The 13,267-nt window shown below is 46.6% G+C and overlaps 1 protein-coding gene across 8 annotated transcripts in view; it reads left to right on the top strand.

Annotated features, from left to right (window-relative positions):
- LOC310872998 (transcription factor COE3) overlaps positions 1 to 13,267 on the top strand; it is a gene marked incomplete at its 5' end in the record, with an annotated part of 144,895 nt that overhangs the window by 21,908 nt on the left and 109,720 nt on the right. For 7 of the 8 annotated variants that reach the window (XM_083785232.1, XM_083785225.1, XM_083785229.1 and 4 more), the window contains 3 exons: positions 658 to 721; positions 2,650 to 2,705; positions 8,085 to 8,158. In XM_083785232.1, coding sequence (XP_083641358.1) covers positions 658 to 721; positions 2,650 to 2,705; positions 8,085 to 8,158 — 194 coding nt within the window. Of the gene's footprint in view, positions 1 to 657; positions 722 to 2,649; positions 2,706 to 2,795; positions 2,811 to 8,084; positions 8,159 to 13,267 lie in introns of those variants that run through there. The other variant, XM_083785231.1, reaches the window with a different exon arrangement.

Below are 13,267 nucleotides of genomic sequence, written 5' to 3' on the forward strand. Positions count from 1 at the left end.
GGTGTGATCTTATCTTACCAGCAGTAGCCTACCACAGTGAACACAACCTCCATTCTTCATTCACACATCTCATATTGCTATTGCTGTTGACACAACGATATGGAAACAACAGCCTGCCATTAAACAGAACATATTCAAGCATATAAGCCAAGCCATTTCAAAATAGCATTTTTAGTTCAGCTAACCTACAGCCAAGTCCCTGAAATGGAGCTTGTCAGGTTTTTGGGCTCCGCATGTAGAGTTGTACCTCAGAGACACGAGCTGCACTGTTCAGCTGGACGCACAGTTCTATTCTGCCTCTTTTCTTTCCCCCCATTGAGATCAGACTGTGTGAGCCAACATCTGCTTGAAGCAGTCTCAACATGCGTCTATGTGCATGTACTCTGTACATTCCTGAGTGTTTATTTTACTGTGAGCACACACGCACACTTGGTTACACAAATGGATACATTGTGCACTATTATGAGCATTTTACTGTGTACTGTATATGTGCATACATATGTCACTTGTACAATACATACGTCACTTCGTTTAAGTGGTTGACTTAAAATGGATTTGTAACAAATTTTAGACATCCATGACGTAATCACGGTACATCATGATTCCAATTTAAGAAGCTATTTTGCTCTAACGTGTGTTTTTTATTTCCTGTGACAGGAGTACAACGGCGAGAAGACCAACAATGGAATCCACTACAGGTTACAACTCCTTTACAGTAATGGTGAGACCGTGTTTGAAATATGAACTACTGCTGTTTTATTAGCCTGTGAATTGTGAGATGAAACGCTTTAATGCGAAATGCTAAACCTACAATTTAAAGCATAAACGGGAGCTACAGTATAGGAAAAATAATGCTTTCATTATAAGAAAACGATTTAAACTAATTCCCATTGTGAGGAGATCAAAAATATAGTGTAGCAAAGCAAGACATTCTGTCTCATGTGTGTTTCCCAGCAAAATGTTAGCGTTGTGAAACAATGTCAAACGCATCATCTCACGGCATCGGGTGTACAATACATTACGTCAACTTTTGGCGCACAGATACACAAAATATTTTTCCCTATATTTTTTGATCTCCTCACATCAGAACTATGGGATTTAGGTTGAAAATCTGCAAAGTTTCCCTTTAAGAAAGACAAAATACTTAAGGCAAAACAGTATCACAGATGGGATCTTCTATGCTTGAAAGATACTGAATTATGTACCTCAGGTAATGTTTCATCTCCCCAATAGGAAGCATTCTGTTTCAGAGAACACGTGCAATTCATCAGTTTAATCTTAATTCCCCTCCTGAGTTCTGAGGTACAGTAGGGGCTGTTGGAAAAGCAGAGATGCGTGCTCAGCAAAACCTTTCTTAGAATAACAAAGAGTTGGAATTCTTAAAACTAGTTCAACCAAATGTTTAGTTGATCTACATCCTCCTAACTCTGGGTGGCTGGAAAAGCTTTATCATTTTCAGTAAAAATACATTTTCAGTCAGCCATGGAAACAGATGATCAAAATAATGCCTCCAAACATCTGGAATAAGACTCAAGAACAACTAACCGGTCCCAAACTCTGCTGTATCCATCAGGGGGAAAGTAAGAGGGGTCTGGGATGATTGAAAACACACAACTTAGATTTCTCTTGGCACACATTCAGATATGGACAGCGTTAAAATGTGCAGACCCCTGCAGAAAAACGGGAGACAAAGCACAACATAAAAAAAGTGATTTCTCCAAAAGGGGGTAAATCATTCTAATATGAATCGGCATGGCGCTATCAGCATCGTATGGAGGTAATTGACCTCATCTGCTGCCGATGGAAACGGCAGCCATTTAGTCCGCCGCACACAACACGCAGCAACCATTCTGTCGGTGTAGAGCGAGTGAGTGAATCATGTCAATTTAGCCACACAACACGCAGCACCACACACACACAGCAACCATCCCGTCGGCAGAGCGAGGAGTGAATCATGTCAATTAGGTCGGAGAGGAAGCGCAGAGGAAACGGGCCCCGAAACACAACAAAAACCCCTCTAACACAATTAGACAAGCCTCCGACACTAACAGGTGTTCCCTGCAATTTGCTTCCTCCACCCCATGTCGCGTTTGTGTCACATTTACGCTCGGTTGCATGGCTAATAAAAGACAAGCCGTCTTGATTGATATTTAATTTGTCGGTGAATGAGAATTCCTTGTTATCCTTGAGGAAAAAGGCAGCGGGAGGGCCTCGGAGAGGCTCGGCAGTTAAAGGCGGGTTGGCCCATAAATAATAAACAACTCCAGAGCGCACTAATGTTTGTTTTTGCTGGGGGGGGGTTAGCATAGCCTCGTTCTAGATGACAAGCTCTACAGAAAACATAAATACACTATCGGGACATAAATAATAGCACATTATTAGAAATCAGTCTTTTGTGGGATGTTTTTTTTGCTTACTGGGACCAAATTAGCATTTTAGGTTAATACATGTATATGTATGTCTATGTGGATGTTATAAATCTGTCATCATGCAGTCAATTCACTTTAAACTTGTCTTCAAGATACTTATTACACTAATTCTAATGTCAGCAGTGGGCAGTAATTCTAAAACATCATAAATAAAATGTCATTAGCTCACAGTGTTTTGCATTTAGCTAACGTGTGACAATGTTTCCGTGTGATCTTTCAGGAATCAGGACAGAGCAAGACCTCTACGTACGGTTGATAGACTCCATGACCAAACAGGTGAGCATGCTTTGATAGACTCCATGACCAAACAGGTGAGCATGCTTTAATAGACTCCATGACCAAACAGGTGAGCATGCTTTAATAGACTCCATGACCAAACAGGTGAGCATGGAGCTTTTGCTCCAGAAGGTTTCACCTATGCGTTATAGAGCTGCTCCAGAAGGTTTCACCTATGCGTTATAGAGCTGCCCCAGAAGGTTTCACCTATGCGTTATAGAGCCGTTTGTCTGATTCTAGACTCTTCCTCTTCAACCCATCCCTCATTTCTAGAATACTGTACGTCCTCTGATTCAAGAACCCATATGCATTTACTCTACTCTTCCTTTGATTCTAGAACTCATCACGTTTTTCCATAAGCCATCCCTTAATTCTAGAGCACTTCCCCTGATTCAAGGTTCAAGGTTCAAGGTTCATTATTATTTGTCTCCCGAGGAAGAATTTTGTCTTAGACAAAGGGCCCGCATGCAAGCGTAGCCCTTATGTCCATGTCGCTGCAGTGCAGTTACGTTGTGTGTAAGACATGTGTGTCCATGAGAACAGTTCGGTGGAAAGTTCATTTCCCATGTGTTTGTGTAAGTGTGTTCCTGGCATATCTCCCCAAGGTCATGTCACGTTGCCTCAATGTCCTGCGTTATCATGGCGAGTTCAGTGGAGACGAACGCGGCCAAAACGAAGACACAACAGGTGTCAGGGAGGGTGGGGGTTGAGGTGGGCGGGGGGGGGGGGGGGGGGGGGGCAGAGGATCTTTTCCTGCGCTGTCTCTTCTTGTGGAGATTGTCAATTGGGGGGGAATCCAGATTCATGTTTAGAGCGAGGGATAGCAATATGGCTATTTCTCCTCTATGTCCGTTATGGCTCTCTGTCCGTCATGGCTCTCAGGGCGCTGACCTGTTCCAAGATCGTGTCCATCTTCTGATGCATCTACAGGGCGCTGGCCTGTTCCAAGATCGTGTCCATCTTCTAATGCATCTCCCCAAGTGCCCTGCTCAGCTCGGCCATGGCAGGCAGCATAGGGGCTCCGTTCAGTGTTGCCATTTTTCCAATTCTTCGGTACACAAGACCAATGCACAGCCCAATCAGCAGAAATCCTGTAACCATAATCCAAATAGATATGCCTCTTCTACGCTGATAGTCGGGGGGAAGATCCATCAGGGTATTGAGCGGGCTCTCCAGAACCCAATTTACATGAAAAAAATGTTGTCCATCACGTACAGAGACCAGCACACTAATTCCATGATTAGTTCCATGTTTTGATAGTTTCAGGGGTTTCGAAGAGACAGTGTAGAAGAGACGCTCTGAGCAGGGAGTACAGACAGGGAGGGAGAGAGAAAAAATGCGACCGCCCTCTTCAAGAGGCAAGCAAAGACAAAGAGAAAGAAAGAAGAGAAAGAAAGATTCTACGATCCATGATTGTAGAACCCTTACCCTAATTCCATATCCTTGCCTCTGTAGAGCCATTGCCTGCAACACAGGTGTGCTTTTTTTCTGAATGCAATTCAATCCAAATGCAATTCAAATGCAATTAATTTATCTGAAACCATAGGGTTTTGCTAAACCCAAACCTCAGATCGCCCTGTCCCTTCCCCTTCTTTTGAGCGTTGCTTAAACAAATTAGTGTCAGTAAAACACGTGGCATGTGAACTCTGCTTCCAGTTACTCAAAAACAAAACGTCACCTCCACCTCCTAAAAAAAACCCAACATCACTCAAAGCCTATACCTGCGGAGTGCGGACACACAGACACACACGCACGAACACACACACACACACACACACATGCACGCAGGCACACTCTGCAAGCTACTGTACCCCAGCCCAACCCTCGCTGCCTCTCGGCGTTGTCGCCCTGTCAGCCTGTCTCAGATCGATGTGCCAAGCAGCTCCCCGACAAAGCGTCAGCCACGGAGACCAATCAATAGCCCTTAATGTGCTGCAGCGACGGCACGCTGGAGACAATAATCCTGACAACAACACCAACAGGCCTCGGCGTCTACACAGCGCCGCGCCACTGGCATCGCACGCCACTCAAAGGCCTCCCCGCGCGCTCCTTCACGCGGACGACAACCCCCCCCCCTCCCCCGCAGACAGACAGACAGACAGTCAGGGGGGGGGGGGGGGGGGGTTGGGGGGTGCCCCGGGAAAAATCGATCCGTCCTGTTGAGAGCCTGTTAAGGATCCCGTATTCTTGGAAATCTGCACTACAGAAGGAATTGAATTAAAGTAAAGGTTTTTGCTTGCTTGTATAGCAGCGCGATGCAGTGGAGATGGTTTATGGCGGATCATGCATTGTGTGGTTGCAGAGTACACAGCAAAGTACACACAACCTCTGCCAAAGTACACAGCAAAGTACACACAACCTCTGCCAAAGTGTGTTCATATAGGCTTTTTATCAAGTTTGGCTTCATGTCTAAAGTCTCATCTTCACTCTCGTCTTCATCTACGACGAATAAACTCAAGCGGCAAAACGATTATTGTACAAAATAAATCTCACACTCCGAGAGAGAGAGAGACAGAGAGAGAGAGAGAGACAGAGAGAGAGACACACAGAGAGAGAGAGAGAGAGAGAGAGAGAGAGAGAGAGAGACAGACAGAGACAGACAGAGGTGATGTTATCAAGTTATTCACATCCTTACTTTCAGAGTGCAAATACGGTATAACCCCTGGGCTTCCTGGCACCGGCACGCATGCATATACCCCATGCACGTGCATGCACATAGACACACACACGCACACACACACGCGCGCATACATGCGCACACACACACACACACACACACACACACACACACACACACGCACAGTGTGTCTGTGAATCAGAAATGATGATGTATAAATATCGACCAGGTGCCCCTCACCATGCAGACCCCCCCCCCCCCCCCTCCCCCCCCAGCCCCAGTTCCAATCCCTGGGCCTTCTGGCCAAACTGGAGCATTTTAATACAGGGATATAGAGGCAGGCTGGGATCAATAATGCAGAAGTGGTCGTTATCCTAAAAGTATCGTCCCCTTGGGGGGTGTGGGGGGGGGGGGGGGGGGTGGGTATATATATATGTGTGTGTGTGTGTGTGTGTGTGTGTGTGTGTGTGTGTGTGTGTGTGTGTGTGTGTGTGTGTGTGTGTGTGTGTGTGTGTGGAGGTGGGTTTGCGGGTCTGCTTTAACCATAAAGGTGGATGAGTTAGCGGCAGATCAGGGAGGGAGGGGATGGGTGGAGTACAATGAGTATCAAGTTGAGTCTGTCCGTCCGTCCGTCCGTCCGTCAGTCAGTCCGTCAGTCAGTCAGTCCGTCAGTCAGTCAGTCCGTCAGTCCGTCAGTCAGTCAGTCCGTCAGTCAGTCCGTCAGTCAGTCAGTCAGTCAGTCAGTCAGTCAGTCAGTCAGTCCCCAACCAGTATGAGGATTCAGGTTAAGACACACACAAAAAAAGACACATGCATCTTGCATTATTTAGCTCACGCTACAATGCACGCACACACACACACACACACACGCATGCACACACACACACCCGCACGCACATATATACACACACTACTCGTCCAGTAGTTTGTATCGCGGCTCGCTCGCCTGGCCTGCGTAGGCCCTCGCTCTCTCCCCCTCTCAGCGGTCATCTGTCATCCAGAGGCTGACATGACAGCCTGGCCGGGGGAGGGGGGAGGGGGAGGGGGGGGGGGCTCTTCCAGGGGCGCGGCCCACCACCATCTGGCTGCATGGGAACACTGGGATGGCCTGAGGAGGCTGTAGAGGGTCCATACAGACCCCGCTCAGCACCACTGCTGGGAAGTAACCATACAAAAAAGGCTTCTAAATCTGTCTATGTCTTGCTCAACCTTTCTCATATAGTATATATATTCAAAGATTTGTAAAATTTTGAGGTATTTGGATGAGGAGGAGGAAAGCGTTGTTGTCGAGCAGAAACCTTGTATGTCCAAAACGGTTATTTTTGAGGGGCGCTAGCCCCGCATATGTCCAGCTTTTTTTTTTTCTAATACAAACATGAAATGCCATTGACAATGAATGGACAATTTTGAGTGTTCGTGTAAAAACACAAACATTGCGTAACACAAACCTTGAAGACACAAGTGAGGACGCAACTCGTAATTGGCCGGAATGAGATGATGATGTATGATGATAAGAGCGCCCTTCACTTCACACAGGTGTGATATTTTTAAATTACTGTTAAAATAAAATAAAAGTTAAATAGTGCAAATAGCCGCCGCGAGGCGTCATGAGCTTGTTTGTAGGTCTGCTATTTTCACTACTCACTACTGTACGACACTTGCATGATGAATTGGGCATACATTCACTTAGAGAGAAATATGGACATACTAGGTTTGTGTCTGACGGCGACGAAATATCACCCTCTGTCACAAACACACACACTCACACGGAACACGCAAGAACTCGCACGCTGGTACGCACACACACACACACACGCGCACGCCATCATCACCAGCATCACCAGCATCCTCTGCGTTTCATCATTTCAACACTGGAGTCCAAAACGTTCTACCTTGATTACTGGCACGAGGTGTGCAATTTATAGAGCCGGGTGGTTGGAGGCGACGGTTGACTTTGAGTCGGTGCTTGGCTCCGGTGCCAGCTAGGGCCTGTGTTCCGTATACCACCTGGTAACACATGATAGACTATAAGTAACGCCGCGTGAGCTGAGGAGGTTTCCCCCCCTCCCTCCCCCCCCCCCCCCCCCCCCTTGCATGGCCAGAGGCCCCACAGGGCTCCTGGCACGGAGCTCTGAATGGCTCAGGATCAATTTCAGTCGTTTAAGAGCACCGCAAACAGCGGGATTCAAACGCAGAGAAATCACTCACACCTGGGTCAAATCATCACTAATCATTTGTGTGTTTTTCTTTTTTTTCATTTTCTTTTCTTCAAATTTTTGTTATGCTTGTTGGTTGGTGCACCAACACGGGCAGAGTTTACCGCACCATGCGGGGACAAACCTCGGTGTTAATTTAACTCGAGTCTGTCTGGGTCCATTTTTATGCTTCCTGGTCATCATACTGCAAATTAACAGTGGGGAATTTTACTATGTGTGATGTTAGTGACAGAAAATATTATGAAACTGACTTGACTGTCTGCTCTCATTGCAGTGCCTTTAAATTGCCCTTATATTACCTTATAAAACACCCAGTTATATGTGGCACTTAAATAAAAATGAAACAAACCATAAAAACTATTTGCAAAAGCTATTTTGATTCAGGTCTCATAGGGCTATTTCAGACTTATTCCCCCCCCCCCCCCCCCCCTATTTTCAATTGCAGCCTTTTGTATAATCATACATAATCTGTACAATGTGGCCTAATGTTATGTCCTTGTTTGTCTGTCTCTTGATGTGTCTTTCTTGGTTCTCCGTCTCCTGTAGCCCATCCTGTACGAGGGACAGGACAAGAACCCCGAGATGTGTCGCGTCCTCCTCACTCACGAGATCATGTGCAGGTCAGTTGGCGCCCCCGCCCCTGTCACAACAAGGCACCGCCGTGCCAACCGCACTGCTGTGTGGACACAAAACACGCGCAGGCATCACAATGGGCAGCTCATCTGCCCTGGGCAGAAAGACGTGGCACCGTGCCAAGGCTCTGCAGCCTGTCTTCTGTTCCTAAAGCGGCCGTTCTCAACCAAGGGCAAAGTGGGCCCCCTAATGATGTTTGGAAAGATTTGATCGATTCATAATTTAATATCAAAACATTTATAGTAGTTTTCTTTAAAACCTTGAAAACAATGAGTTTTCCTTGTGATAACAACTTAAAATATATTGATCCAAGCCGGAACGCAATAGTTTAAATTTATCATTTAAATGCATACGCATGCATTTTTTGACAGCGGCCATTGCTAGGCAACACCTTGCTCAGCGCTCCCGGAGCTGTTTTGATGCACGCGCAGTCATTCACTTCCTGGTTCACGGGCCGACGATCTTCCTCATTTACTCTGATTGATCATAACACCGATGTTCTGTCCTAAGTTCTGACTTCATCGCGCATCTCATTTGGAATATATTAGCGCGTCTAAACAGTTTTACGACAGCGATTTGGAAAAACAGAAGATTTCACCTCCCGGTTTCGGGGGGGGGGGGGGGGATAAAAGGCGGGGTTTTTCAGAGTAAAATCTCCCTCATTTGCTTGGCACTCTAGCGCCTTTATTCTGAAAAATTCCCCGGCACACAAATTGTTAATCTGTATCCTGAGTTACCCATGCGTTTAATAAAAAGCAAGTAAAGTGGGCCCTGCATGATGATCACCCAGAAAAGGTTGAGAATCCGTGCTAATCCTAACGAGTGGTGACAAAGGTGTTGCGAGTCAAACTGATATCTAGAATCAGGTGAATGGAAGGAAGAGTGTTATTGTGTTCAAGGTGTCTCTCCAAACTTCTCCCAGTCATAATAAACTGTAGGCCTTACTTACCCCCTATTAAACACATGTATTTGGTTCAAGCGCCATGCTGGGTAATTATCTACCCACTGTGTGTGCACTGGATGGAGGGCAGTGTGTGTGTGTGTGTGTGTGTGTGTGTGTGTGTGTGCGTGTGCGTGTGCGTGTGCGTGTGCGTGTGCGTGTGCGTGTGTGTGCGTGCGTGCGTGTGCGTGCGTGTGCACAGCTCCATGGGGGGTTGGTGGGTTTTGTTAGGACCTGGTAGATGTGTTTGTGGGGGGCATGTGTTAATTATTCAGTAGAGGAAGTGTGTGTACGTATACGTACGCGCGCGCGTGTGTGTGTGTGTGTGTGTGCTTGTGGGTGTCTGTGTGTGTTTTTGCATGCCCTTGGCTTTTTTGGGGGGGGGGGGGGGGGTTGGCCCAGCAGAGGAGGCACAGCTGGGAGGAGAGAAAAGCTGATGGAGGTGTGTGTGCATGCGCACGTGTGTGTGTGTGTGCGTGCGTGTGTGCGTGCAACTATCCCTCAACAAATGCCCCTTTTGTATGTTCTTCTTTTCCTAATTATTTCTGTTTTCCATGCGGTAGATCTTTGCTCTTCGGATCCAGTGTGATGATGATATTGTGTCCAGTTTATCCTCTGAGGCAGCACCGTGCAGGCCACGCTCACTGTTGTAAACACAAACGTGTTGATTGGTGTGATAAACTGAGCTATACCGTGTTTTCCACTTGAAAACACACACACACACACACACACAGACGCGAGCGCACACACACACGTGCGTTGCGCATGCATGCTCTCATGAGCACACGTCACCCACACGCAAATAAACACAGGGACCAAGACTCTGATGATAACTGCTGTTATCTACAAGTGCCACTGCTTTGGTCCGTGTGCGCTGCATGTGGACGGCTGCTTTGGATGGAGTGACTATAGTGTACCACACACACACACACAGTCACACACACACACGCACACACACACACACACACATGTTGAGGGAAAGATTGAAGTGTCGATACACAGCCAGAGGGTTATCACTCTCATCGCACTCACTTTGTCCCACTTCCCAGGATGATGTCCACAGGGGCATCAGAGGAACTGTCGTCTAGCGCCGCTTTTCTCCATATCGCAAAAGAGAAGGTGGGGGGGGGAGCCTGTTGACTTCATCGGGCGACAAGCCCGTTCCCTCCTCTGAGATCGCTGCCGATACAAGCTTCATTTTCATAATGACGACTCGGCCGTCTCTGTCTCTGAGTTTGGGTCATTATGTGATTGAGTGCGATTATTAACTAGCTTTCCCCTGATGGATGGCGTGTTTCCACACGCTAATGAGTAAGGGATGAGAGATTTGCTCTGTGTTTCCATCCATCTCTCTCTCTCTCTCTCTCTCTCCCCCCCTGGATGTCTCTCTCTCTAGCTCTTCCTTCTCGGCCGCCCAGGGTCCCAGGTGATAGAGAAGGGGAGACTGAGGTGTCTTTATATAGTGTACCTGCCGCAACACTGTGACAATGTAGCACAGAGAGAGAGAGAGCTGGGGGAGGAGAGAGAGACAGAGACAGAGAGAGAGACAGAGAGAGCATCTGTTTGGAGCTGTGTTCCCGTGGAGTTGGAGGAACACTGGGATTTTTAGACCCTTGAGATGTTTATTTTTTTCTTCTTCTCAAAAGGCTCCAAAAGATTAATGAGAATATTGCGATGCTGGCTCAGAAACCGATAACTGAGCGGTTTTCCTCCCTTTAGAAAGAACATTATCCATAGAATGCAAATACACACGTTGAGATCTTGGATCATCCTACAATCAGGGAGAAAGCTTTTGGAACGCACATACACATACTGTACATACATACAAAACATATGCACAGGCTTCTTAAATATTGAATCTCTGGGCGTACGGCGGATAAGCTGAACGTTGGAGTTTTATACGTTTGGCAGCATTCAGGCAGCTATCACACAACAGATGGAAGTTTGATTAATTAAAACAACAGATTATCGATTTCCATGAGCGGTGGCCCGTACCAGCCTGTGAGCTATGCCATAGCCGTTCTAAATTGGAGACGACTGCATGCATTCAGAAGCACGAACAGGACACGGAATGGCACGGCAGTCGAGTTGGCACCTTCCGGGCAATGAGACGTGCGTTGGGGAGGCTCTGCAGCCAGGTCTGGGCTCCTCGCTGCAGCCTCCCTGCCAGCTCCTGGCTGAGAGCGGGGCAACACTGAAAAGGGGAGAGAGAGACAGGGAGACAGAGAGAGAGAGAAAGGGAGATCCATGCCATGTTGTTGCTGAAAGGCACTGCAGTCTGGTCCAAGCAGACTGGCTGCATATCATTATGTCTGGCCGCAGCTCCTGTGTTCTCAGGCCTTGGGTAATTACAACACTTGCCCTTTGAAAACAGAGCTCTCCATTGACGGCCATTCACTTAGACTTATCTGAGTTGTGTGATCTGCAGCCTGGCTCTGGTCACCACGCTCTCTGAAGTCCGCTCGGCCGGTTCCTTGGGGAGCCTTTGAAGGGGCTCACTCCGTTTCTTTCTTCTCCTTCTTTTTTTTGGTTTTTGTTTGGTTAATGCAGATAGTTGAGCTTTTGACATGCCCATGCAACCTCTTTTTTTTTAGTGGCTTAAGTAGATTCCACTTGTGGGGCCCATTTGAAGTGTCTATCTGAGCAGCGAGTGCCAGCAGTAATGGTGCTTATGTGTGGCCGGCCAACGCTTCGAGCATCTCACTGGCCAAACTGGCTCAGTTCAGGCTCAAATGTTTTTGGGCCTGTTTCACTATATAGTTGATCCCCTTTAGTTGGTCTTTATGGTAGGGATATAGCTATACACTTTAGTGTTACTCCATGATGGTAGAGCTGATGTTCCAATGCTTGATAGAGCCCGACGCTCCATCCAGACTGAGTGGCCATGGCAACCAAGAGACTACATGGTGTTTGTTTTATTTTGAGGGTTTGGAGTCAGACAAACACGGGCACACACGCATGCACAAACGCACATGCACACACACGCACACACACACACACACACTCACACACACACGCATTCTCTCAGGTTGTGTGTTGTGTTGTTCTTCTCAGTCATTAGCCGCCATGGTGTTAGCCTGTTTGTGGCCCGGGGGGAAACGTCATTAAGGCGATATTGTGGACGCTCAGCCAAGGTTTGTTTGGTCTTTGGAAAGGGGCCCCGGGTCCCTGGAGGGGCCCCAGCAGTGCTCCTGGGTCCAGTTTGTTTGTAACACTTCTTTGGCAGTTTGAGGAGGTTGTCACCACAGTCGCACCACTGGGTTTCCAATGCTAATTGGTCTCCTGGAACTTTCACTAATGGTTCCAAGTAGCTGGGGGGAATAAATTATTGTGGTGCTATTCTATGGTAACAGTCACACATCCATCCATACACACGCATGTGAGTGAGTGAGGCACACAAACAGTGCTTAGTTTAAGATTTTTCTATACTTAGAGATCAAACAATGCGATAAATGATTCATACGGGTCTCATTTGGCATTCGCAGGCTCGATTTGACGCTTGTTTGTCAAATGGCAATTTGATTCAGGACAGCATGGGGCGAACGCAAACGGATAATTGGACTGTTGCGGGTCAGGCAGTATGATTAATTTTTAAGAATTACCGGAAGATATGTTAATCACCCTTGCAGTGGTGCAGGGTGCCCATCAAAAAGAATTGCACATTGTGACAGTCCTTTGTCAAATGCACAGCTTGTCAAAAGGTTAATAGCCCTAAAATATAATATTATGTCAATATTGTTTTATCATTACTTACAGTGGATAATACATTCAGACCCCCTGCCTTTATTACAAAGGGATATATTCCAAAAGGCACATGCACAGATTGTTACAAAGTGACAAGCATTTTCTTTGCCTTGTTGGGACAAAAAAATAATCATGAACATTATTACATATTATGTTCATATTGGTCGATTACATTCTGTCTGAATGATATACCAAGTAGTTAATCTTTCTTGGGGATTAACTAAATTGTTAAGTACTTAACTAAGTACTTAAGTACTTTGGTACAAAACCACAAAGCATGTGCACAAACCCCACATACACATGAAGCACAGTCATCAACTATCTTCAGAGAGATATTAATGACATCAATTTACCATGTCGTTGTTATACAGTACATGACGGCCCACAACACACACACACACACACACACACA

Source organism: Protomyctophum parallelum (genome assembly GCF_964188405.1).
Source record: "Protomyctophum parallelum genome assembly, chromosome: 16".
In the NCBI taxonomy this organism is placed as follows: domain Eukaryota; kingdom Metazoa; phylum Chordata; class Actinopteri; order Myctophiformes; family Myctophidae; genus Protomyctophum; species Protomyctophum parallelum.